The 25,340-nt window shown below is 57.7% G+C and overlaps 6 protein-coding genes across 6 annotated transcripts; 4 read left to right on the forward strand and 2 right to left on the reverse strand.

Moving 5' to 3' along the window:
• Nucleotides 1–203: 203 nt before the first annotated feature.
• Nucleotides 204–3,616, reverse strand: ACA1_264050 (uncharacterized protein; the record flags this gene model as incomplete). The annotated part of the gene is made up of 18 exons (XM_004341271.1): nt 204–235; nt 303–374; nt 498–609; nt 686–741; nt 813–847; nt 955–1,053; nt 1,100–1,311; nt 1,381–1,807; nt 1,894–2,039; nt 2,125–2,230; nt 2,293–2,354; nt 2,440–2,569; nt 2,639–2,682; nt 2,752–2,820; nt 2,892–3,005; nt 3,078–3,221; nt 3,293–3,437; nt 3,531–3,616. 18 exons carry the CDS (start codon nt 3,614–3,616, stop codon nt 204–206), a joined length of 2,091 nt encoding a protein of 696 aa, XP_004341319.1.
• Nucleotides 3,617–4,279: 663 nt separating this feature from the next.
• ACA1_264060 (uncharacterized protein) lies at nt 4,280–4,894 on the forward strand (the record flags this gene model as incomplete). The annotated part of the gene is made up of 2 exons (XM_004341272.1): nt 4,280–4,675; nt 4,757–4,894. 2 exons carry the CDS (start codon nt 4,280–4,282, stop codon nt 4,892–4,894), a joined length of 534 nt encoding a protein of 177 aa, XP_004341320.1.
• A 275-nt stretch (nt 4,895–5,169) lies between these two features.
• Nucleotides 5,170–9,193, forward strand: ACA1_264070 (uncharacterized protein; the record flags this gene model as incomplete). Its single annotated transcript, XM_004341273.1, has 16 exons — nt 5,170–5,352; nt 5,484–5,593; nt 5,659–6,072; nt 6,145–6,222; nt 6,330–6,406; nt 6,484–6,605; nt 6,701–6,892; nt 6,987–7,239; nt 7,311–7,377; nt 7,452–7,510; nt 7,608–8,154; nt 8,250–8,347; nt 8,426–8,545; nt 8,636–8,790; nt 8,874–8,990; nt 9,053–9,193. 16 exons carry the CDS (start codon nt 5,170–5,172, stop codon nt 9,191–9,193), a joined length of 2,733 nt encoding a protein of 910 aa, XP_004341321.1.
• Nucleotides 9,194–9,315: 122 nt separating this feature from the next.
• On the reverse strand, nt 9,316–10,333 carry ACA1_264080 (BSD domain containing protein; the record flags this gene model as incomplete). Its single annotated transcript, XM_004341274.1, has 4 exons — nt 9,316–9,477; nt 9,591–9,828; nt 9,912–10,038; nt 10,108–10,333. 4 exons carry the CDS (start codon nt 10,331–10,333, stop codon nt 9,316–9,318), a joined length of 753 nt encoding a protein of 250 aa, XP_004341322.1.
• Nucleotides 10,334–10,583: 250 nt separating this feature from the next.
• ACA1_264090 (class VII unconventional myosin, putative) lies at nt 10,584–20,790 on the forward strand (the record flags this gene model as incomplete). The annotated part of the gene is made up of 45 exons (XM_004341275.1): nt 10,584–10,724; nt 10,856–10,962; nt 11,055–11,138; nt 11,263–11,370; nt 11,405–11,516; nt 11,579–11,642; nt 11,724–11,737; nt 11,823–11,889; nt 11,957–12,060; nt 12,165–12,294; nt 12,356–12,530; nt 12,608–12,701; nt 12,774–12,946; nt 13,021–13,183; nt 13,265–13,532; nt 13,615–13,684; nt 13,758–13,987; nt 14,073–14,195; nt 14,281–14,656; nt 14,759–14,866; nt 14,975–15,137; nt 15,240–15,309; nt 15,383–15,530; nt 15,690–15,789; nt 15,877–16,011; nt 16,087–16,171; nt 16,264–16,353; nt 16,430–16,606; nt 16,680–16,779; nt 16,884–17,023; nt 17,135–17,264; nt 17,342–17,462; nt 17,538–17,683; nt 17,763–17,904; nt 18,007–18,052; nt 18,140–18,352; nt 18,433–18,743; nt 18,825–18,910; nt 18,996–19,122; nt 19,202–19,351; nt 19,439–19,643; nt 19,731–19,993; nt 20,075–20,399; nt 20,486–20,577; nt 20,656–20,790. The coding sequence occupies 45 exons, from the start codon at nt 10,584–10,586 to the stop codon at nt 20,788–20,790; spliced, it is 6,411 nt and encodes a 2,136-aa protein (XP_004341323.1).
• A 307-nt stretch (nt 20,791–21,097) lies between these two features.
• Nucleotides 21,098–25,290, forward strand: ACA1_264100 (calponin (CH) domain containing protein; the record flags this gene model as incomplete). The annotated part of the gene is made up of 14 exons (XM_004341276.1): nt 21,098–21,184; nt 21,278–21,521; nt 21,617–21,821; nt 21,901–21,979; nt 22,101–22,688; nt 22,794–23,050; nt 23,137–23,431; nt 23,743–23,802; nt 23,879–24,021; nt 24,124–24,214; nt 24,317–24,463; nt 24,542–24,683; nt 24,774–25,044; nt 25,143–25,290. The coding sequence occupies 14 exons, from the start codon at nt 21,098–21,100 to the stop codon at nt 25,288–25,290; spliced, it is 2,757 nt and encodes a 918-aa protein (XP_004341324.1).
• Between the last annotated feature and the right edge of the window lie 50 nt (nt 25,291–25,340).

Consider the following 25,340-nt stretch of genomic DNA (forward strand, 5'->3'; position numbering starts at 1 on the left):
CGCGGGATGTTGTTGCGAGGCGCAATTTTACGAAATAAGCAATGCCGGTTGCTCGTCACCGGCCTATCTGTTGGCGTGCCCATACATGCAACGTACGCGACCAGGTTCCAAGGAGAACTTCCCGGAGCGAACGTACAGCTGTACGCACCACGACACGCGCGTGCGTTGAACGTTGTTATTGTTGTTCGTCTCACTGGGTTTGTTTACAACTCGAACAGGAGGGCGTGCGAATAGCCTGTGGTCCAGAGAAAGCGGTGAGTGCGGCGATCGGACAAAGGCGAAGGAGAGACTGGACCCCGTACCTGTGTGCCCGTAGACGAAAAAGTACGACGTGTTCTGCAGGAAACCAGACGCGGCAATGAAGTCCAACGAACCTGGTTACCATCACCACACATCAGCAGCACACGGTCAGCTCCGGTTGCTAATCAACCCCTTTTGACAGAAAGCCCAACAACAGCACAACGACAATGGCGAGTACGACAGAGGAGCAGCCATACCCAGCACGCGGTTCTTCTCGTTTATCTCGAGGTGCGACGAGAAGAGGACAGGCGAGTAGGGCGACGACGTGTCCTCTGGTCGTCCCAGCGTGTTGACTGCGATGATTCGAGACTGTGCGCGCCCACGAAGGGTTGTTACATGCATGCGTGAGGGGGTCGTTCAAACGGACCGTGGGAGTGGTCCGTACCTTGTTCGCGTTCTGCACGGCCCCGAGGGTGGCGTCGCCTCTGCGGCACAGCGCAGCTGGTGGTGAGACGCAGACGCAGATGCAGACCAACCAAGTCCAGTCCCCACAAGCAGGGGGGAGTGCGTACTTAGAGTCAAAATGGAGGCGCAGGCGATTCCCCTCCTGTCCCAAAAACTCGACAAGCCACACGACACACTTGTACCTGCAAAGCCACCATCGGCATAGAATCAGGGCACGACCAAAGAGTGGTTTGCTGGGAGCACGCGTACTTGCTGTTTGTGCGATATCGGCACTCCACGTTGGTGCGCATCTTGAGCGTGGCCTCACCTGGGCGCAGGGTCTCTCGTCTAGGGGAGAGTGGCTCCTCGCTGTGAGAAGCTTACATATGATGAGATGGTGGGCGCGCAGGCGTACACTTGGCTGGGGGCCACGAGCTCCAGCATGTTCTTGGACTTCTCCTTCACGGGGAGCTCTCGGCTGCGTCGCTCCTTTTCCTTCTTTCGTTTGACGCGCTCCTCGTCCTGGGCGTTGATGATCATCTCCTGCTGCTGAATCACCGACAGGTGCTGCTCGACCGAGCTCTTGAACGCGTAGTTTTGCTTCTCCAGTTCCACGTTCTTTTGCTCCTGCACAGCACATTCAGGTCAACGCCTTGTGATGAGTTCATGCACGCGCACATGATCGCGTGGTGGTACCCTGGAAGAAAGCATGTCCTTGTATGTGGCCATCTCGGCCATGTGCTGCTTCTTCATCTCGTTCATCTGGGTGACGAGGAGCTCCTCGCGCTCCTTGCCCTCCTTCTTCTGCGTCTCGAGCGCAGCTCGCAGCTCGTTGTTCTCCCGCTCGAACAGCTCCTTGATCTTGTTGAACTGGTTGGCCTTCTCCTCGTCCCACTTGGCGATGGTCTCGTTCAGCTTCCCGATCTCTTGCTCCTTTTCCTGCAGCTCCGCCTCCAGCTGCGCAATCTGCTTCAGCGCCGCGGCGCTGGTCGTGGACGACGACGCCGACGACTTGGGGGTAGCGGCACGCGGAGTGATCGGCTGTAGGCACCGGTGCGCGAAGAACTCGTTCCACCCGAGCCGCATGTCGGCATCCTTCTGCAGCAGGCCGGTCAGCAAGTGCCTGTGCCACCCACCACCCACCCACGGTCAGAGGACTAAAGGCGCGCCACATCTCGAGACGAAGAGGCGACTTGTGGGAACTCGCACTTTATCTCCTCGCTGAGTCCGATATCGGGAGGGAATATGAGCGACTGGTGCGATATGTTGTGCAGCAGCTGCGAGATATTATTGCCCTTGTAGGGCAGCTCACCCACCACCATTTCGTAGGTGATAATACCCACGCTCCACAGGTCCTAATGAGCAACGGCGTAAGCAGCCATCCATGCTGGTTTTGGAGCCAACCCCAAGCGTTCAACGAAACAAGAGTAGCTGGCGTACGCATTTCTCGGTGAACGGTATTGGCCTGAACACCTCGGGAGCCATGTAGAGGGGCGTACCCACATGCGTCTCTGCCAACTCACCCGGACCCAGGAATCTCCCAAGACTGATTGCCGCCATCGTTGAGCACGAGCAAACAGAGAGACTCTTTGCGCGCTGGAGACGTACCCAAAATCGCTGATCTTAAGAATACCGTTCTCAGACGGCTCGGTGAGCAGAAGGTTCTCGGGCTATGGGGGGAAACAGGCAACCGGGCTGGCGTGAGTGTACAACGTGGCACGGCACAAAGACACTTCTTCACGGGGCACTGAGTACCTTAAGATCGCGGTGAAGAATGTTCTTCTCGCGCAGGTATTTGAGACCGGCTGCCAGGTTCTGCAGCCAGTGCCGAGCCTCTGGCTCCGGAATGCGTCCCTTCTTGCGCAAATAATTGCCCAGATCACCACTACGCAGTGGTATGGGCAATGAGTGGTTGGCTCGCACAGTGCTACAGCAGTGACTGACGGCAACTTACCCGGCAACGTATTCCATGATGATGAAGATGCGCTGATCCACTTGCTGCATGGCCATTAAATGGGTCAATGAGTGATTGGAGGGAGGGAGGGAGTATGGAGCGGCCATACGTACCACGACTTCGTAGAGTTGGACCGCGTTCACGTGGGTGACTTGCTTCATGATGGCAATCTCGTTGGTGAGCTGTGGGATGTGACGGCGTACGATAAGCACTCGGCTCATGCAACACGAGGCGGAGTTGTGACTACACTAACCTGCTTCTTGGCCCTCACGAGTTGTTGTGGCTGCTTGTCCTTCATGATGACCCTCCAATCGATGATCTTGATGGCTACCGGAGCGGCATTCGTCTGGTTGTAGCCCAAAAACACCTACAGAGTGCACGTGACACGGATTGCGGTCGGTATATACAGTAGGAGGAGAGGGGGGACCAAGGAGAGTACCTTGCCGAACTTGCCCTTGCCCAGCTTGATGCCAGCATTGAAGTGGTTGCCCATGAACTCGATGTGTTTGTTGTACGCCTTGACTGCCAGAGGTGCCTTTTCCACCATCGCCTTGAGCAGTTCGAATCTCTCTTTTGCAGTGATCTGGTGGTCGGCCGAGACGCTCAGTCAGTTGGGGGCAGGCTCTGATCGAGCAAAGAGAATGGTGAATGCACCTGTGAGATCGAGTTGACTAGCTTGGGTGCAAGGGTGGTCACTAAGGCGGAAATGAAGGTGGACTTGACGGCCAACAGGTTGAGGAGGCCGAGCACGGCGCGGCGTGCCGTGGCTCGCATTTGATCATCAGGTGCGCCGAGTGCCCTATGTGAACGCAGCGCCCACCGGTCAGAGCTCTATTATACGCTGCAGCATGACAACATGGTGTGTTGCCCACAGAGCGCGTGCATGCAGTACTTGAAGGTTTTCTCGGCCAGGTCCCTTTTGCCGCCCTCCTCGAGCCACTCGGAGAACTGCACCAAGCTGAAGAGAGGAAAGGTCATCGACGAGGACGTGGGCAAGAGGACATAGAAGAACGCGAGCCACGAACCACTTCAGTGTCAAATCTTGAGGGGCTTGGGGGTCGGACAGGAAGGTGAGGAGGGCCTGGAAAATCTCGTCTTCCTTGGCTCGGTTCTCGGATGAGGGCAACTCCTCAAGCAGCACCTGGAGATCCTTCCAGACCTTCTCCACCGCTTGTTGTTTCTACGAACCATAGAGATCAAAATTTGCAAGGGGCGGGGCGGATGAAACACAGATTTGGTTTCGTACCACGGCATCTATGCCCAGAGGATTCAAAGAAGCCTGCCGGCTGTGGCTCTTTTGCATGGTGAAGCCTTACTTGCGATCTCCACCTGAGTTTGTGGTCTCCGTTCAGGTAGCCGTCAACACCTTCTGTCTGGAAAAATAGAAGGAAATGCCTTTTCTTTAGTTTTCCTTTTAACCTTCCCGCAAAAGAAATGTTTGGTCTGCCCCAGATCCACTCGTGCCGAGCAGAACGTGACGGTGGCAGTGATGTGTGGCACTTCTCCACCGTGTCCATTCTCAACCTTCCACCTGGGACTTGAGGCTGAAGTGGACTTAGCTGCAATCGATTTTGAGGCCGTCAGTTAGTGGTGAAATCTAAGCAAAAAAGATGCGGCTGCTGAGCGCCTTTCTGACGGCAGATGGAGCGGCCGGGCCGGCAGCGCAAGATCAGTGAGCTGCAACACAATCACGAAGTAGAGAAGCACTTGAAGATGGCCAGCAACAAGCCTATACCGACCGTCGAGTTACCCATGCTCAAGGCCGACACGCTAGCGGTGGGGATCGACGCGCCACCCGAGAGGGTGTTCGCCTTCGCACACCGCACCGAGAACCTCTGCAAGTGGAACAGGGACGCCTTTTGTCTCGATCTGCAAAAGAACCACGACGAAGCAGACCGTGTTCGCTACCACCACCGCGTGGACACCCCCTGCGGTCCCGCCAAGATGACGATGGCCAGCAACGAGGAGCTGGGCGTCATCGACCGCTACCTGGCGTGGGGTGCCGACGGGCGAGAGGTCGTCCTGCCCTCGCGTGTGGTCCCCAACGGCCGGGGCAGCGAGTTCATCATCACCCTATTCCACCTGCCCCCCTCGGCCTCATCCCCCATATCACACGAGGACTGGTTGTCGCTGTGGAAGACCGACCTCTTCCTCCTCAAGTCCATCGTCGAGGAGGACAGGGCGACCTGCCCACCGGCAGCTCTGGCACTGCTCTGCCCCAAGACCACGTGTTGCCCGCAGGAAAATAATAAATAAAAAAACGAGAAAATCGAATTAGAAAAGGTCGGTGGCGATCGCCACCAACACAACCTGCCGTGCACGGCTGCAGAAGTGTGTTCCCACATTTGACTTGAACCGTGTTGATAGAAAGAACGTGATCGATGAGTGACGATCTGTCGTTCTTTGCCGACTTCGATCCACGAGGCGGGGCGCCCCCGCCCGCTGTGGCGTCGAGCAACGAATGGATGTGCGGGGCGTGCACATTTCTCAACCCGTTGGCTTTGGAGCGATGCAAGGTTTGCGCTACCCCCATGCCCGTCATGGAGATCCGCGCAGCTCCCGCCACCCCTGGACCCGCTGCGTCCATCACATCGAACCCGTCCACTCCCTCCATCTCGCCCACGAAAGAGGAAATTGCATCGCCAGCCGAAAAGGGCACAGGCTCGGGTCCTCTGAGGCGCAAGCGAACGGGCTCCAAGAAGGACAGCGAGAAGGTAGTCCTTTCTTTCGATTAATTCACTCAATGGTTTCAAGGTTCCTCTTGTTGCAGCCCTCTTCTGCTTCTCACGTCAGCTCTTGTACCCTCTCTCTATGCAAACGAGAAAAGGCGGTGCGTGGTGAGAAGGCTGCTCCCTTCGGCCTGAGCGTCTCGGAGACCAGCATGGACCAAAGTCCCAGCCGAGACAGCGGGTCCCACGCCGTCACGCCCACAAGCAGCCCAATGAGTCCCACAGCGTACGTCGCCAGCGCTGCGTTCTTCTTCCTCCTCGTTCATGTCCTAACAGTGGTTAAATGAGCAGCACGCTCGAGAAGAAGAAGAGCAGGACGCTGTTCAGCCTCGGCAAAAAGGGCAAGAAGAAAGAGGACAAGAAGGACGAAACTCTCGAGAAGGAGGACAAGAAGAACGAGGTCGATGAGGAGCTGCAGCAGGCCCACCACAAAGACAAGGAACATCACAGCAAGGAGAAAGAACACCATCACAACAAGGAGAAGGAGAAGGAGAAGGAGAGCAAGGAGAAAGAGGAAGACAAGGAGGCGCGAAAGCGGTCTGGAAGCTTCCGCGGCTGGGTCACCCGCAAGGGACGAAAGGGCGACAAGGACGACGAGGACGGCGGAGACACGAAGGAGCAGGGCAAGGAGAGCGAAAACGAAGACGAGCCGGGCGAGTCGGGCGAAGTGGGCGCCGACTGGCGCGCGATCATGGCCACCAAGCGGTACCTCATTCGCACTTGGTCGCATGAGCTGAGCTCCTTGTCGTTTGCGCTCATCACGCGCTCTTCTGGCAGGTCGGTGCTGATCATTTTGGACAACCTCACCGACGAAACCATCATGAGGAGGGGAGCGGGTAAGCTCAGCTCAGGAAAGTACGAACTCCTGCTCACCGGTGGTGCCAAACTGAAACTTGAGTCCACTCGCCAATCGTGTCTGCGTTTTGTCTCACGCGCTCCTTCCGCACTCTTCAACGTGGCAGCTGGGGTCGATACCCTCCCGCGATCGTGCCTCCGCATGGGGTGGTCGATTTTGGCGCTTACGGAACGACGCTCAAGGGTACGGCGGCCGACGCTGCTCGAGCTGAGCATTTTCCCGCGCGCAGCGTGCTCACCGCTTGAAATTGCACGCGACAGGCACGAAGGGGAGATGTATATACACCATCGACGGCTACGACAGCACTTTCATTTTCCAGTGGAGCAACTCCAAGGTGGGCACTCCGGAAGTGCGCTGCGTTCAGAACCCGAAAGAGTTCAAGGTGCCAATGCCGTACACCTCTTTCTCGCGGTCGTTGTGGTGTTCTGTTGGACGTCCACTCATACTTCACGCTTACTCGATCCCGTGGCTTTGTAGGTGGAGGCGAGGGGCAGGATAGAAAAGAGCGCCGAGGTCACGTTTTCGATCTTCTTGGCCTCCGGCCCCAAGCCCAAGCGAACCGAGGACCCACCCGCCGATGGCAACCACCCCACGCCCAACGGCGCCTCCCTGGCCCACGGCGCTCCGCCCTCCTTCCCCGTTTTTGACAACCTGCTGGACGACGCTGAGGTACGCCCCTGCACGCGCCACAGACACAATCACGCTCCCCCCCCCGAGGTTCCCTTGCGTTTGTGGTCGCTCAGGCGCGCGTGCGTGCTTCTAGGTGCAAGCGGTTGAGACGTTTGTGCTGTCGCAAACGAATGCGTCGTTTGGGTCGAGCCCGAGAGAGGGCAACACGCCGGCCCCCACGCCGCCCACCAGCGACGGGTTCCCCAACATGGCCACGGGCAGCCATTTCGATCAGTCATCCGAGGGCACCCACCAGCCGTTTGCCGGAAGCGGTCGCGCCCATCAACCCGTCAACCCCTTCCTCGACCCTTCGAACCCGTTCGCCCAACCTGCCGCCTCCGCCGCGAGTACCTTGCACCCTCTCCGCCTACTTTTTTCACAGTATTCTCTTACATTAACCCTTCTTGTTGTGCTCTAGCGCCGGACTGGACCGCTGAAGCCGATGACGACGATTGGGGCGAGGATGAACAGCCCACCAGCCCTGCGTACCTTGCCCCCATTCCCCTTCGCTCTTACTTTCGCACGTACAGCAGCTGACTCGAGTTTCCTCGACGAGCAGTCCCAAGCTCAAATTCTCCATCAAATCCAAGGACGAGGTCGCGTCAGACGCCGACTCGAGTACAGGCCCCTTCTCTTCCCTCGCTTCACATCACACTACACACCTCCCTCAACCAGGATTGCTCACGTACATGTCGGTGATCGTGCAACTGCGCAGCTCCGGCAGTCTTTAAGCTTTCGTCGCCGCCACCAGCGGCGTCGGGTAGCAAGCAAACGCGACGAAGGGGCGGCACGCCCATCCAAGAGAGAAAGGAAGCGGGTGCTCCCGCTAGCGGTGGCGGCGGCGGCGGAGGTCTGGTGTTCCGGCATACTGGACCCGAGAACAAGGGCGAATCTACGACGCCCGTGACGGCCCGGGCTGCGCGACTGGTCCAGCGAAAGACGGGTCCCAGCGGCACCGGTTCCAAGCTCAAGCGGGACGGCCTGGGGGACAGCCGGGGCGCGGTAGCCATTGAGCGGAAGGAGCCCGCCGACCAGCCACGCAACAGCGAAGCGACACAGAAGGACGTGCTCTTCGAAGTTGGGCGAAACGATCCGCCGGCGGTTACCACCGCACCTACACCTGCGGCCACGCCTGTCGGCCAGGACAGCGCGGCCCTCAGTGCGGCCGCGCCTTCCGGCATCTCACAGCAACAGTCCGCGCCCCTATCCGCAGCCTCGCCCGCACCCGCCATGTCCGCAGCTCAAGCGGATTCCGTCATCAGGTATGTGCAGTCTTTTGCTCTAGTTTGTCCTTCCTCGCCAGTTCTGGCGAGCCGCGAAACAGGTGGATAACCCTCTTGTGTGCGCCACACAACAGGCAAGCGTCGAACATGATGCTCACCTGCGGGACGCGCATGCAGAGCGGACAGTTCCGCGAAGCCTTCCTCGATGCCGAGAGCGCGCTCGACCTGCTGCGTACATTCCTCCTCCCCCCCCCAATCTCCGTGTTGCTGGCGGGTGGACTCACGCTGCCCCCCCCCGGGTCCTGCACAGGATCGGTGCCGGACGTCAATGCGGTGCTCAAGCCGCTCAAGATCTGTATTGACTACAAGCTGGCCATTCTGCTCCTCATGGAGATCGACACCTTCAGCAAGTACCCACAGCAAACTCCAGGTGCGCTGCCTGTTCTTCCACCGACCGGTAATGACGCGGGGATGTACGCACTTGCTGACACACTGCACACTCTTGCCGTCCGTCGTGCAGAAGAGGCGACGGTGATCAAACAGCGGGTGGCCGTGCTGGCCAAGCACCTGGCCACACTCCGCCTCACGCCACAACATGCCGCCATCGCCGTGCGCATGGCGATCTCCAAGAGCGTCGACGCTCACAACTACGGCGTAGCCAGCAGTCTGCTGCAGGTAACTGCCCCTTTTAATCCGCCTACGTCTTGGTCACTACCATGCCGCTCACTCCTCCTCCTCTACTCCTCGCCCGGTCTCAGTTGGTCCTGAGTCGCAACCCGCCAGACGCCGCCAACCTGAACGAAAAGCTGCACCTCTGTAAACAGCAGGACGAAACGAACGCCATGCCCACCATCAACAACCCTTTCTGCTGTCAGGTACCTCTCCGCCTGTGCCGCTCACTAGAGTTGTTTCTCTCTTGCGCGCCACACTAATGAAGGACTTGCAGACGCTGCGCCTGGTGGAGTCTACCGACCGGGTGTCGGCATGCCCGGTGTGTGGTTCGCACTACGCCGCCTCGGCCGTGGGCGCGGGCGATCGCTGCCCGCTGTGCTCGTTCGCCGCAGTTGTAATTAGATGAAGTTCAAACCTTCAATAGGTTCGCCGCTGCCCGCCGCGGTTGTAACTCTTGCTTTACCGCAACAGAGCAACCTGTGCTATAACACCCGCCACAGTGTATTATTGCTAAACCGCCACACCGGTTCACGCGACCGTTTGTTGGTTCGGCTGCTGGGGCCGCGTTCGAATTGGCCGTGCAAAGTAGTTGTCCTCGTGCGGGTCAATGCCGTCGTCCAGCTGGTAGCGATCGCCCTTTCTCTTCATGTGCCGGTGCAGCACGTCCTCCGGCGTCGCCAGGAAGAGTTCCTGTGGTTGTGGTTGTGGTTGTGGTTGTGGTTGTGGTTGTGGTTGTGGTTGTGGTGTTTGATTGAATGATAAGTATGTGAATGTCATCAGGAGGCGAGAGGCGGTCACGTCACCTGTTGGTAATCAAAAAATAGCTTCTCGAAGTAGCGTTCCAGCGCGTGCTCCGAGAGTACGTCGACGTCCTGCCCCTCTTCGCGTTCCTCGTCTCGCTCCTTCCTCCTGCCGCCGCTACCGCCATGTTCACCATCCTTCTCTTTGCTCTTCCCCTTGCTCTTCTCCTTCTCCTCCTTCTGGTCGTTTGTCTTGTTGGTCTTGCCGTTGGTCTTGTTGAGCAGCAGCAGGAAGTAGATCCTGTGTACAGACTTCGTGTTTGAGCAGAACTGCTGTCTCTCTGCACGGTGACAGTTGGGTGCACTTGCGATTCCTGTAAGTACCTCCAGAAGGTCTCCTCGTTCATCTTGCTGGGGCACATCGAGTAGCGCAGCTTCTGCAGGGAGGGCACCATCTCGAGCATCTTGCGGGCGTGCCGGGTTTGGCCCCTCGTCAACGGAAACGCACCCTCTGCACAACTCCCCAAGTGAGATGCAGACAAAGAGAAGAAAAAGAAGAAGGAAAGATGGGAGGGGGTACCGGGGGCGCGAGGAATGGGGAACTCGGTGAAGGTGCTTGGGTGTTGCGCGAGATGACTCACGTACTCGATCAGCTCGGGGGTGGGTTCGATGTAGGTGGGGTCATTCGTGTCGTCATCGTCATTGTCCTTGAACTCCTCGGGAATCAACGATGCCGCCTGCGCCACCAGGCTGCCAAATGCATTGCCCAGCCCTCCGTCGCTCTTGAGCTTCGAGAACCAATTCATCCTTCTCTTTGTCTTGGTCTTTTTTTGCTTTTTTTCTTGCAGGTTTCCTCTTCGTTTTCTTTTTTCGGTGTTACGGAGGTACGGCTTTGGCGACCTGCAAATAAGGGGAGAGCTCTGTGGCCTCAACCCGCGGGCTGGGGGTTCCTTGCTTGCAGGACTCGTTGGAGGCAACGGAGAGGATCAAGTGTGAGCAAGGAGCAGTTGAAGAAGGAGAAGAGGCGCCCGAGCGGCGTACTGCAGTAAGGCCAGCATGGAGATTCGTGGGGAGGCGACGACCGATGTCCACTTGAGTGGCGACAAGGGCATCGAGGACATGATCAAGATGAACACACTTGATGAAGAAAGCATCCTCAAGAACCTCAAGATTCGCTACCTCAACAATCTCATTTACGTGCGTGTTCTGCAGTGAGGAAGTGAGCAAACTTCCTCGCCGCTCTCCATTGCTTCCCAATCTCCCACCCGCTTCCCGCATCTCTCTGGCGCACCCGTGTCGTCTGACACGGTCCTGTTGGCCTGCTACAGACCAACACTGGATCCATCTTGGTGTCCCTCAATCCGTACAAGCGGCTGCCCATCTATGCGCAGGAGGTGGTGCGCGAGTACATTGGAACGAGCTCTGCGTCCATGGGGTACTTACCCCTTGCCCTCCCCTCCACCGTGCCGCTTGGCTGGCCTCTCTGTTGGCTGACCAGAACCGTCTCTCTGCTGCTTGCCTGCCAAGTCCCGCGCCGCACATTTTTGCCACGGCCGAGGCCTGCTACCATGACATGCGTGACCGGCATCGCAACCAGTCAGTCATCATCAGGTGCGGGCCTGCTCATTCATGAATGTGGGTGTGTGTTTGTGTGTGTGTGTGTGTGGTGTGTATGTGTGTGTGTGTGTGTGTACCGTTCATGTCGCTCGTCTCGTCTCGCTCATATCTCGCACAGTGGCGAGTCCGGTGCCGGCAAGACAGAAGCCACCAAGCTCATTCTGCAATTCTTGGCCGCTCGCACGACCAAGCACTCTGCTGTGGAGCAGAAGATCTTGGAGTCCAGGTACGCCGGCTGCTCTGCTCTGCACGTGTCGCAGTCCGAATGCGACTGGTCAGTCCAAGTATTTTGACTCCACTTCTCGTTACAGTCCGATTCTCGAAGCGTTCGGTAACGCCAAGACGGTCAGGAACGACAATTCATCTCGCTTCGTACGGCTTCTTCCTCATGTTTGCTCCAAAGCTCAGAACGTAGTACTGACGCCCGCCTTCAGGGTAAGTTCATTGAGATCCACTTCGAAGGCAGCGGTCAGATCTGCGGTGCCAAGATCAGCAACTGTACGCACTCCCCCACGCTCCTCCCTCCCACGTGAAGAAAACTGGCACTGAGAGTTATTTCTTTATGACGTGTCTCGTCAGATTTGCTCGAGCGGGTACATCCTCCTTGAACGCTCCATCTCCTACCTTGAGCGATGTGCTCACTGTGTCCTCTTTCTCTAGTCTCGGCTCGTGTGGCAGGCGCAGAGCGAGCGTAACTACCACATCTTTTACCAGTTCCTCGCAGGCGCTGACAAAGAGGAGAAAGGTACTTCTTGGTCTTGCCTCAAAGCCTGCACCAACGCACATCTCAATGTGGCTGCACTTCTTCGCAGAGCGATACCAGCTGTTGGACATCGAGCAGTACAACTACCTCAACCAAAGCGGTTGCACGTCGGTGCCAACGATCAACGACGAGGAGGATTACAACCGTGTGAGGGTACGACTCAGAGACGAATTCATGGCGCAGTTGTTTTTCTCTCTCTCTCTTCTCTCTCGCTCTCTCCCTTCTTTCTTGGCCGTTAACGCTGTGAATTGGAACAGCAAGCCTTGTTGGCGATGGACATGTCGGCCGATGTCCAAGACCACCTCTTCACGATTCTTTCGGGTATTATGCGACTGGGAAACGTCCAATTCGAGGGCGCGGAGGTGTCCAAGGTGTCCAACCCCCAGGGTGCGTACCTCCATCGCCAACACGCGATTACGCTCGCTCACTTTGTCGGGATGGCTCGCAGAGCTGGAGATCGTTGGCCAACTGCTGAAGATCAGTCCCGAGGGCTTGGGCAGAGCGCTCACCACCCGTACGCTGGTGGTAAGTGGGCAAAAGATCCAGGTGAACTTCAAGGCCGCGCAGGCCGCCGATGCACGAGATGCGCTTGCCAAGGCGATCTACAGCAAGCTCTTCGACTGGTGCGTGCTTTTTGGCGCGTGGTGACGAGGTTGACCGGCTCACGGTGCGACATCTAACCAACCACTCTCTTGTGCAGGATTGTGGTGACAATCAACAAGGTCATCTACAAACCCAAGCCCGTAAAGTCCTTCATCGGCGTGCTGGACATTTTCGGCTTCGAAAACTTCAATGTACGTTAACAACGCACCGGTTGCACAACCGGACGTCTCTCACGATTCTCTCTCTCTCTCTCTCTTATGCAGGTAAACAGCTTCGAGCAGTTTTGTATCAACTATGCCAACGAAAAGTTGCAGCAGTATTTCAACGAGACCATTTTCAAGATCGAACAGACTGAATATTCGACTGAAGCGATCAAGTGGGATAACATCGACTTCAACGACAATCAGGACACCATCGATCTCATCGAAAAGACCAGGTACGCTTTCAACTGCTAGTCACTCCAGCATTGTTTGCGCTCGCTCTGTGTAACTCGGTCGGTGCACCTTCCAGACCGCCCGGTATCATCTCGTTGCTTGATGAGGAATGCCGTTTCCCGAAAGCTACAGACACGACCTTCCTGGAGAAGATCGACAACGGCTACAAAACGCACAAGAAGTTTTACCGCCCCAAGAAGTCCCGAACTGCGTTCGTCATCAAGCATTACGCTGGCGAGGTGCGCTAGCGACTCCACTGCTTCGCGCGTGTGCCTAATGTACTCACGCCCGGCTCCTCTCGTTTGGGGGTTCGGCTCCAGGTGGCCTACGAGACAGCCAACTTCCTGGAGAAGAACCGAGACACACTGGCCGAGGATCTCGTGGCTCTGCTCAACGACAGCAAGCTTCCTCTTGTCAAGGCTCTTTTCCCGCTCTCGGAAGTCGACACTCAGAGCTCGGGTCGCCAGGCCAAGTCGCCTACCGTGGGCACAAACTTTAAGGCCCAGCTGGCTGAGCTCATGGCCACGCTCGGCGCCACTGCGCCGCACTACGTGCGTTGCATCAAGCCCAACACCATGAAGGCTCCTGGTACTGCGCAATTCAAAGCCAGCTTTCCCCGCAGCTGCCCAATACTAAGATCATCCATTGATTCACCGATGGTTGTCCACAGCGATGTTCGATGATGACATGGTGCTGGCTCAGCTTCGCTATGCTGGTATGATGGAAACCATCAGGATTAGGTAGACCACTCTTCCCCTCGGGGGTTACCGGGAGGCGTGGCTGACTCTTTCTTTGTTGTTCTCCATGGTAAAGGCGCCTGGGCTACCCGGTGCGGTACCCGGTGAAGGAGTTCATGTATCGCTACCGCATGCTGCTACCGCTTGGCTATGCCAACGACCCGAAAAACAAGGACAAATCCGGGCAGCTCGACCTCTTTGCCGTCGCCAAGAACATTCTCAGCAAGGTCCCCAGCCCCAGTGAGGATGGCAGCCTGCAGTGGCAGCTCGGGAAGACCAAGGTCTTCATGAAAGAGGCGCAGGCACGTGCGCCCAAACAACCGCTTGTTGTAGTCGTTGTATGATTTCTCTTATGGGCTCACACGGTGCACGACCCTACAGAGCGCCGCAGTGGAAAATACCCGCAACAAGGCGATCTGGGCGAAGGTGGTGACCATCCAGTCGTGGTGGCGCATGGTGTGGACGCGCAACTATTTCGCAGAGATGCGACAGGCCGCCAAGCTCATCCAATCAGGTACGTCCCGCTTGTCTCGCTGGCCGTCTTTGGACTGCTGACCAACTGGTTCTCTTCTTTTCGTCGGCCTCCTGATGCTCCTCAGTCGTGCGAGGGTTCCTCCAACGGCGTCGGTATGCCGTGTTGATCGCGGCCGACAGAAGGAGGAAAGAAGAGGCCAGGAAGAAGAGCGAGGAGGAGAGCAGAAGGAGGGAAGAGGAGAGGTTGGCGAAAGAACAGGCCAGGCGCAGCGAGGAGGAGAGGCTCATGAAGGAAGAGAGGAAGAATGAGAAGTCCGTCCCTGCGCTCAGCGTCACTCAGCCGCGCGTCCACTCGGTTCTCTACGATGAAAAGCCGACGGTGAGCATGTACAAGACCAGTTCGCCTCTCGTGACCGTTAACGCGGCAGACGACGCAGCGCCGGGATTGCTGGGCGCAGACAGTGCCTGGCGGGATCAAAAGGATGCCTTGGACGCAAAGGGGTACCTTTTTCCCGAGCTCTGTGACCGTGACCGGTGTTTCTCGATGGCCTTTGTGTGCTGTTCCCCTCTGACCACGTGGTGTGTTGTGCGCATTTTGAGCAGCAAGGCGGTGGATCCGGCTGCAGCATCGCTGAGGAGGCGTTTGACATCGAAACGAGACGCCACGATAAAGAGACACACGCCCATGCTGCGTAAAGGCGATTCGGGAGAGTGCGTTCCACCTGTTCCGCTCATGTTTTGCGCGGTCCTTTCTCACCTGCTCCCTCGCCTACCACCACCACCGACACGGCCTTGCTCCTCCCGTCCCACCGCCTGCAGTCAGTACCCGGACGTGATCGGCAAGGATGAAGCCAGCAAGTACGACATTCTAGAATACGCGCAGACGCATTTCAACTTCGAGCGAGTGAAGAAGCGGACCATCCGCACCTTGGGCAGGAAGAAGGGCGATTTCTCCATTTCGGAGATCCTCTGTTACTCCAAGGTGCGATCTTTGGTTGCCGGAGAGCCGCCCACGAATGCTCCCCCTATCCGATTCTCCTTGTCGAGCTTGCTCCGCTGACCAATTGCGCCCTCCCTCCTGCAGAAACTCGAGCAACCTCTGCACACGACCCAGAACGCCAACTTCATCAAGTTTGCCGTCAAGTTCTTCAAGAGTACGGGACAATGCCTCTGTCCCTCTGTTGTTTTGCACTGTGCACTCTTACTCATCTGCATTTTCGGCCACAGTGATCACTAGGTTCGTCGATGGCGAAGCTCACTTTGATGTGCTGAAGGAGGTCTTCCTCGCTGGTATCTCCAACGGCGGTTCTCTGCGCGCATTCCGCAATGAGCTCTACTGCCAGGTCATCAAGCAGACGATGAAGAACCCTTCCAAGTGCGCATTTCCATCTCTCCACGTCTGTTCCCTCTTGGCCCGCGCACTCCGCTTCTGCCCCGCTCTCTCTTTCTCTCTTTCTCTCTCTCTCTCTCTTCTTCTCTCTCTCTCTCTCTCTCTCACACACACACACACACAATCCCGTTTCGTCATGCACAGGGACAGCACCATGCGCTCGTGGGAGCTGCTCTCCGCGTTCTGCGGTGTGTTCTACCCCACGGACGACTTTGTCCCCTACCTGGCGTCCTATCTCATGCAGGTAACAGCACCACGCCACTCTCACTCTCTCAGACTCTTTTTTCAGGTTTTTGTGTCGCTAACCTACCTGTGATTGTGTGGGTCCCAGAACTTCGTCAATCCGACCGAAATCGGCCAGTACGCACAGTACGCCTACGGCAAGCTGAAGGAGATGTCCTTCCACTTTGCGAATAAGCTCTCGCGGTTGTATCCGCCGTCCAGGCTCGAGCTCGAAGCCAACAGGGTATCTTTTTACGGGGCTACTGCTAAACCTGACCATAAGTAGCAACTTCCGTTCCTCACGTTCTTTTCCGTTCAGGAACGCAAACTGATCCCCGTGTGGTTCCACGTCCCTGGCGGCATGTCCACGTGCGTCATGAGCAGCGCCGGCGCTACTGCTGCCGGTATGTGCCTACTCGGATCTCCATGCAGCTGCTTTTGGTGTTTATCACGTCGTCAACCTTCACTGACCCACGGCTCTTGCCCTCCGCTGCAGATGCCTTCACCCCTCTGACCTCGAAGAACCTAAAGCTCGCAGACCCCATGGAATTCGCCATTTTCGAGATCTATCCTCACCTCAACCTCGGTACTGTGCCTTCGAGGATGTGCTTCTCAGCGGCTCGCACACTCACGCAAGTGCTGTGGTGTTTTCTGGCGTGCAGGCCGTTCGCTGTCGCCCAGCGACTTCCTGGCGGACATGCTGAGCAAGGCGGAGAAGTATGGCCACGAGTCGCTCTTCTGGTTCAAGAAGAAGCTGTGGCTCGACCCCACCACCCTCCCCGAAGATCCCGTTGAAGCCCGCTTGGAGACGCTTCAGATTCACGCCGATATCGTTTCTGGTACGACGGTCGCACTCTAGCGCTGGGCATTGCCCCCACAGCTCTTTGCTCACACTGCGCTCGCCCCGTGCAGGCAAGTTCCCTTGCCCACACGAGCAGGCGCTTGTGCTGAGCGGCATCAGGTTCCTCATCGATGAGATTCAAGACGCGCAGAGCACCAAGATTTTGAACTTGTACGTACCTAGGCCTGCCGAGATTGGCTCCCCCCCCCCGCGAGATGTAAGGCTGCGGCGGTGCAGTGTGCTGACTGTGGCGCAAACTGTTTGGTCCCCCATAGCTGCGAGAGGTATGTTCCGCAAGCGTTGATTCCCCAGAAGTCCACGGCGGAATGGACTCGTATCGTCCACGAAGAGGCTGACAAGATCAGAGGCTTCGAGCTCAACGAAAGCGGACTGGTCAACCTGTTCCTCAAGAAGGGTGTGTACACCTACTCTCGTCCTGTTGTCATCACACGTGGTGTGTGTGTCGTGTGTGTGTGTGTGTGTGTCCCTCCCTCGCAGCATGCTGTATTGACCTGGTTTCGTGCAGCGCAAAAGCTGTCGCTCTACGGCAAGTCGCTGTTCCAAGTGCAGATGGCCACGACCGACATTGACATTCCTGACTCTTTCATGCTTGCCATCGATGTCAACGGCATCGAGATTCGCGACAAGGACAGCGGGTACGTCGTTCGTGCTGCGCATGTCTGTTCTTGAATGGCCCCTGACACCTGCGTTTTCTCCTGCCTCCATCCAACAGGGACCTTCTGAGGCACTTCACGTACCCAGACCTCGGCCCGGTCACGTACGACGCCGGCAGCACTGTAGTCAACTTCCACGAAAGAATGCAACGTCGTCCCCTGCACATCAAAACGCCACTGGTACACTGATCTCCTTTCCCACCTTTCGTTCGCCCTCCGTGGCCGCTTACACGACGCGTGAGTGGGCGTTTTCAGGGCGTGGAGATTTGCAGCCTGTGCGAGGACTACCTGTACTGGCTGCGGGAGGACTCCGAGACGGCGGTCGCATTGCAGGACTACGTGGTCACCGATAAGAATCTGCTCTCCTTCACCAAGGGACAAAAGATCGAGCTCCTTGCCAGGTCTCAGATGCCCTTCTCCCCTCTCTCTCTCTCTCTCCCTTTAATGTGGCGAGCTGGCTAAACTCTAACAACCGCGCAGGGAGGGTAACTGGTGGAGGGGCAAGTTGAATGGGAAGACCGGTTCATTCCCCGCGAGCATGGTGGAGATTTTGATCACCACGGCGAACACCAACCTGGCGGCCGGCAAGCTTCGGAAGCGCCTCTCGCAGCGCATGTCTACGGTAAGTGCCCCCCCCCTCTAATTGGTACTTGGATTCCGGCGTCACTGACTGGGCGACACTGGCCACAAACGCAGAGAGACTTGACTGCCATGAAGCTCACAGATAGCGGGGCTGAGCGTTCGCGAGCGGGCTCTCGAAGAGAATCGAGGTACCTCGAGCGCTCCTCCAACGTAGCTTGGTGAGTTCGATTCACGTGTCCCAGTCGCTGACACGGAGGTGGTGTGAAGGGTGGGAGGTGTCGCCGAGCCTCTCGAAATGAGGAACGTGCCGCGTAAGAGCAGCAGGGCGTATTATCGGAAGATGTCTGAATCATCGGGACAGCACAGCTTGGCTCTGCCCGCGATGAGCGACCGCAATTCGGCTCGGCTCAGCCGTCGTTACGAGATGACCGAATTCGCTCAGAGCAACTTCAAGGCCGTCGCCCCTACCTCTGCCGGCATGTTGAAAAGTATGCGTTCCGTCTCTCGGCCTGTCTGCGCGCACACACGAATGCTGACGAGGCATACTAACTGGGTGTCGCGCTTTCAGACTCGCGCACCGACCTCCTGTCCAACAGCATCGGGACGCTGAGGCGGGGTATGATGGGGAGTCGCAGTAAGCTCACCACCGAACCGCCTGCCCCTGGCGCCCCGGCCCCGTCCGTCTCGGCGTCAACGTCAACGCCGGAACTGAGCGTGCCCTCGGTCACGTTCACCGACGTGCCCATCCGGGAGCCCCTCACCAAGAGCCTCCCCGAGGAGTTCGCGAAGGAGGCCACCAAGATCTTCACCATGGTAATGAAGTACATGGGCGACTACCCCTCCAAGAAGGGGCTGGACTCGTTCAAGCTCATGCAAAAGGTGCGTCAACCTCCACAACAACCCTCTTGCTTGCTTGCCGCTTGCCGCGCTTCTCACCTGCGTGACTTGACTGCTTTGCAGATTTGCCAAAGGGGCATCGACAACCCCAAGCTCAGGGACGAGCTCTACTGCCAGCTGATCAAACAAGTCTCCAAGAACCCCAAGAGGTTCGTGCAAACAGCCCTGTCGCCTGCCATTATTTCCTCCACACGTGGAGGTGCTTGGCTCACCATGGCTTTTCGCGTGGCTCAGCGGTAACACCATCCGCGGCTGGGAGCTGCTCGCCATTTCCTGTGGTCTCTTCGTCCCTTCCCGTGCTCTGGGTCCGTACCTGGTGGACTTCCTCACCGAACATATCAAGGCGGAGGAGAAACAACTGGTACGCCGTCGCTCTGGCTTTTCCTCTGGATGACCACCGCCACCAAGAAACAGAGAGCGCGGGCGTCTGGTGTCCGCAGCAACTGCGTACTGACCCGCACCTTCCAAAGCCCAAGGCGCAGCAGGACATTCAACGGCTCGCTCAGGCAGGCCTCCGACGCCTGGACCGTATTCGAGCGGTGGGCATGAGAGCCCATGCGCCCTCGTTTGTGGAGTACGATGCAGTTCGGGTACGAGAAAAAAAACGTTCCGGAAAAGACGTGCGGTGCCTCAGCTGTTCACTGACTGTACACGCCTTCGCTTCTTGGGATGCACAGTGCGCGGAGCAGGTGCCGTGCACGGTGTGGACGTTTGACGGGGAGAGCCACGTCGTCCGGGTGGACATGGCGGCTACCGTGAAGGACGTCATGACGCACGTCATCGAATCCATCGGCCTCAGCCCGGCGGCTGTTGCGGCCCGCGACTGGGCCTTGTGCGCCATCCGCGGCAATCCCGACGATGCCAAACACCGCTTCGGCCTTGGTGCGTTAACCAGCACTGGACCAGCCAATTCATCAATTGCCTTTGCTTGTCGGAGCTCACTCAACTGGGCGCCAAACCCGCTTACAGAGACGGGCGAGAAGCTGGCGGAGAAGGACCACGTGTGCGATGTCGTGGCCGCCTGGGAAAAGGAAGAGAAGGCCAAGGGACCCGTGCAGCTGCTCTTCCAGGAGTGGCTCACGCTCGACCAGACCAGCCCCGTGGACGACCCCGTCGCCATCCACCTGCTGGCCCACCAGGCCGTCAGCCGCATCGTGTCCGGCCGCTATCCTGTCACCGAGGGCGAGGCGCCTTACTTGACCGCGCTCCAGTTTTACTTTGACAAGCTCAAGGTGCGCCCGTAGTCTTGCAATGGACGCTTTGTCCAGGCCCTGTGCAACCCCTGGTGTGTGTGCTGACGCTCGGTGCGATAGGCCAAGGTGGACGAGCCGATCACGGAGAAGTCGCTCTACATATCGCTGTTCTATCTGCCGATCAACCTCAAGTCGCGGAGGAGCGACGAAGAGTGGCTCAGCGCGATCTTCAACGAGTGGAACGGCATGGATCACACCATGACCATGACCCAAGCCGAGTCGCTCTATCTCGAGACCGCTCAGCGGTGGAAGTTCTTTGGCGGCAACGTCTTCTACGCCGAGAGCAAGCAGTTCCCAAAGGCCAACGCGCTCGCCGTCCACAGGGACGGTCTCGCCGTCCTGCGCCTCCCGGAGAAGGAGCCCCTGGCATTCGCTCCCTTCCGCGGTACCTTGTGTCCCCGCCCCTGACCTCACCTGATGAGCTGATCTCGTCTAACTCCTCCTTTGTCCTTTGTGTGGAAATCGTTATAGCAATCTTCAACTGGTCGTCGACCCAGAACTCGGTGGGCGTCGTGGTGGGCTCCCTCATGAACCCCCACCGCTATGTCTTCTCCACCTCGCAGGTTCGTAATATTCTCCCCTTATTTATGTGCCAAAGAGAGGAGGAGGCTAACAGCTCTGGCCTCTTCTCCCGTGAGCAGGCGCCCTCGATGGTGCAAACCTTCGTGTGCTACATGGAGAAGCTCGTGGCCGAGACAAAGCAGCAGGAGGAGTCCAAGGCGCAGGGCTTTTCCCAGGCCACACTGCGCGACATGCGTACCAGGCGTCCCTTCTAGACACCCTACCTCTGTTGATTGCAACTCTTTTTCGTGAGGCCTCTCGCGATGCCACCTTCTTTCGCGTACGGTCTGAGGTCTGGAGTACCGGTTCTCCTTTTTTACAAATATCATTAAAATATTAAAAGGAGTTTGGTGCTGTGTCGACAGAATTGACACCACGCGAACGAGACAACAAACCGAGAACACTTGCTTTTGCGTAAGTTACTTGGACGGCGGGGCTGTAATTGATTGATCAAGGCTGCCTTAATTCTTTGACCGACCACAGTGAGAAAGGGTCGAGAGCGACGAATAAGCCAAAGCGATTATGAGTAAGCAGCAAGATCACAATCTCTCGCCTGAGGAGCTCGAGCAGCGCCTTAAGGAGAAGAAATGGGAGACCGTGCAGATCAAGGTGTGTAGACGCTGCTTCTTCTTGGAACCTCCCCCCCCAAAACTCTCTCAACCCACATGCGGCTGAATGGGGATTTTATTTTCGAATGTGCAGGGTCTGAGTGCGTGGATTAACACGTACCTCGCGAGGGCCTCAATTCCGCCCATCACCACACTGCCGGACGACATCACTGATGGCGTCAGGCTCCTCCAATTTCTGGAGTTGGTCACCGAGAAGCCCGTCGGTCCCTTCAAGAAGGAACCCACCAACCGCATTCAGAATATTGAAAACTGCTCCAAGGCCATTAAGTTCATCAGCAACGATCTCCAGATTAGGCTGGTCGGTATTGGCGCTGAAGGTTCGCCCCCATGCTCTCCCTCCCTTCCCAAACAACATCTCCAGAGTCCAACTCTCATTGGCGGCTTCTTTTTGTCCCAACGTTGAATTGGTCAGATTTGGCGGATGGCAACTTGATGCTCGTGTTGGGTCTGCTGTGGAGTAGCTTCCGCAAGCTTTCTCTGGGCAGCATTGGCGACAGCCTGGAGCAAGCCGAGGGCAAGGCCGGCGCGAAGAAGGGCAAGCCCGAGGACGACCTCCTGAAGTGGATTGGAGAGCTCACCAAGGACTATGACGTGCCCGTTACCTCCTTCAAGGAAAGGTTGCAAACCGCCCCTCCTCCTCCACCACCCCAGCTACCGCTCAAACTCATACCAAACGCATTTCCTCCTCCCCTCCAGCTTCAACAACGGCATGGCGTGGGCTGCGCTCATTGATCGCTTCGATCCCGACTTCCTGGACATTGCCGCTGCCAGCAGGGTAACCTTTCCACCTTCCCGCCTTCCCACCTTGCACCGCCCTCTCTCTAGGCCTTCGTGGCACCGCTCCACTTCCCGCGGGCATCTCGCACGCCCGACGTTAAATATTCCACGCTCTGCAGATGAACACCGAGGACAGGCTCAACCTCATCTTCGACGTGGCTGAGAAGAAGCTGGGCATTCCTAAGCTTCTCGAGGTGTCCGATCTGATGTCAGGCAACCCCGACGAGAGGTCCGTCGTTCTGTACTCCTCGCTCTTTTACCACTCGTGGACCTCGAACCAGGAGCGCATCAAGCTCGCCAACGAGAAGCGTGGTAAGGAGAACAAGATGTCCGACATGAAGGCCAAGCTCGCCGCGGAGGAGGAGGAGAGGCTGAGACTCCAGAGGGAGACCGCCGAGCTGAACGAGCTGAAGGGCCAGAAGGACAAGGAGCTGGAGGCCACCGAGACGAAGATCAAGAGCCTCGAGGAGCTCTACGCCGACTTGCAGGAGCAGAAGAGGAGCCTGGAGGCCCAGATTCTCGCCGAGCAGGAGGCGGCCAGCGCGAGGGCGAAGGAGGAGCAGGAAACGCTCAAGGCACAGATCGCGAAGGTCTCCGATGAGGTCCAGCAAGACCTCAAGGCCAAGCTCGCTGCCGAGGAGGCTGCCAAGAACGAGCGCATCAAGGAGAACCTCAACCTTCTCGCCGGCAAGCACGAGCTCATCGACGTGCGTGCCCCCCCCCCGCATTCGATCGTTCACCGCATCCACACTTCACTCGCCCTTCTCTAACGCGTCTCTCTCTCTCTATGTCCCTTTTTGCCATCTGCGCAGGCGATGCAAGAGGGCGGTATGTCCTGGCTCCCACAAGGCCCCACCGCTCTGCTCAACGCTGGCATCATGGGCTCCACGCCCAGCCTGAGCCGGTTCAACGCGCTGCTCCGGGAGCATGTCAACGCCCTCCACCTCCGCCTGAAGGAAATGCAGGAGCAGGAGGAAGAGGAAACCGAAAAGAAGAACATCGAAGAGGACAGGCGCTCCCTCGCCGAGCAGGTGCAGAGCATCGTCAACGAAACCGTCGACAAGGACATGTACAAGACTCATCCGCGCAGCCCCGACATTGCGACAGAGCGTGTGCTGATGCATGTTGTGTGGTGGTGGTGGTCTTCTTCTTCAGGGCCGAGGCCGTCGAGATCCTGGGCAAGCAGTTCAAGGGCACCAACCAAACCATGCTGCGTATCCTCTCCGTCAAGGATGCCGTGAACGAGCTCCACGAGGTGGTGGACAAGCGAGGCTACCTGATGGCGCAGGTGGAGGGCAAGCGCTGGAAGAAGAGGTGGTTCGTGCTCCGAGGGTTCACCCTATACTACTACAACAAGAAGGAGGAGCAGGACGACATCGCCGGTGCCGAGGGCGAGGTGTCCCTGGAGAACGCCGTCGTTTCGGGCCACGACGATGCCGACAGCAAGCCGGTACGCGCGCGTGCGGTGTGTGCGTGTGTTTGTGGGTGGGTGGGTGGGCTGGGTGGGTCTTCATTCGTCACGCCTGTGTGGCCATTTCCAACCGTTACTTTATTTTCGCTGACCATAAGGAGAAGGACGAGAAGGAGGCCAAGAGAGGCAGTAACTCGAGTCTCGTAAGACTCCTTTTTATGTTTCATATTTCATATTGTCGTCGTCGTTTTGACACAACCGCTTTTACATACCCATATATGCCTACGAGTGCGTGTGGCGATGACGCGAGACTAAACGTTGCGGTGCCTGTTTGTTTTCCCGATGTCTAGGCGTGGACCATCAAGATCGCCGTTTCCGAAGAGAATGGCGACCACACCGACAGGGAGGAGGTGCGCCTCGCCATGAATCGCCTCTTTGTGTTGTCGTACGTTAGTCGCTGACATCCGGTTCTATTCCCGACAACAGCTGATCGTCGGTGCCAAGACCATGGAGGAGCGCAACGACTGGCTGACCCTGATGCAGGGCAAGGTCCTCTACCTGCAGTATCTCGCCCTCTGCAGGAAGGAGCAGATCAGGCCCGACCCCCGCGTCATTTCCCTCTGCGGAAGGTATGGCACCGCGTGACGCACGCACGCCCCGACCATCATGAGCGCGTCTAATAGTACTCTCTCTCTCTCTCTTCTTCTTCTTCTTCTTCTTCGTGTGCGCAGCATGAGCATTTCCGTGCTCAACCTGGACGACCTCCACATCTCCACTGGCCTGCTCAAGATCCTCCGCACCCTCTTCGAGAACCACAAGGAGGTACTCACTCACGTCCCGCCTCAACCCCGCAACCCGGGGGGGGGGTGAATCAATGTTGGCGGCGCACAATTAACTAATGCGCGCGTGCTATCCTGCTATCAGGTGGAGCGTGTTTCGCTCTCGGGCACCGATTTGGACGACGAGAAGACCGCGCACGTGGCCAAGTTCCTTACGGCTGTTCCCGGCCTGGTCTCGCTCAACCTGTCCAACAACAGAATCGGCTCCAAGGGCGTGAGCAAGCTGGCCGAGGTACCCACACGAGTCGCTCGGTAAAGCTGTGCGCGCCTTCCTGACACGAATGCTTTTTCTTTCGTCATCCGATCGCAGACCCTCTCGACCCACAAGCACATCAAGGTGCTCAACCTTGCCAGGAACGAGATCGACGATGAGGGCTTCCAGCGATTGGCTGCCGTCTTCAAGCACAACGTCGACCTGGAGCAGGTCACCCTCACCCGAAACAAGATCACCGGTACCCCATAGGCCTGCCCAAGTTTTGTTGGAGATCCGCCCTATCTATTTCTGTGTTGGCTGCTGACCCTGCGCTCTCTCAACAAAAAAGGCGCCTCTGGCTCTTTCACGGAGGCTGCTCAGGCTTTCTCCTCGCTGGAGAAGCTCTCGAGGCTGTCGCTCAACCGTAACCAGCTGGGCGACGAAGCCGCCTTCGAGCTGGCCAAGGTGTTCCAGACCCACCCCTCGCTCGTTGTCGTCAAGCTGCAGAACAACAAGATCGGAACCGCTGGCGCCGCGGCCATCTTCGACGCCCTCAAGGCCAACACGTCGGTCACCCAGGTCAGCCTTAGCTACAACCTCATCGGCAACGATGCCCTCAGGTACGACTACGATCACCTTCCTTCGACTACTGAGCCCGTTCATTTCTTGCGTTGACACGCGAGCGCTTACCTCTTGACGCGCTCATCTCCATCCACAGCAACCTCAAGGAGCTCTTCACCGAGAACCAGGTCATCCGCTCCGTGGAGCTGTCCGGCAACAGGGGCATCACCGGCGGGCCGCAGCTGAAGGCCCTCGCGGAGGTCCACGACCTCGACATCCCTCAGTTCTCCGCCCAGAAGGTCTAATGGAAAGGCCTCCCAACAAAGAAAGCCCTCAAGAGACGGTAAGTGGCCGT

The sequence above is a fragment of the Acanthamoeba castellanii genome (genome assembly GCF_000313135.1).
Source record: "Acanthamoeba castellanii str. Neff unplaced genomic scaffold scf7180000084770, whole genome shotgun sequence".
In the NCBI taxonomy this organism is placed as follows: Eukaryota; Discosea; order Longamoebia; family Acanthamoebidae; genus Acanthamoeba; species Acanthamoeba castellanii.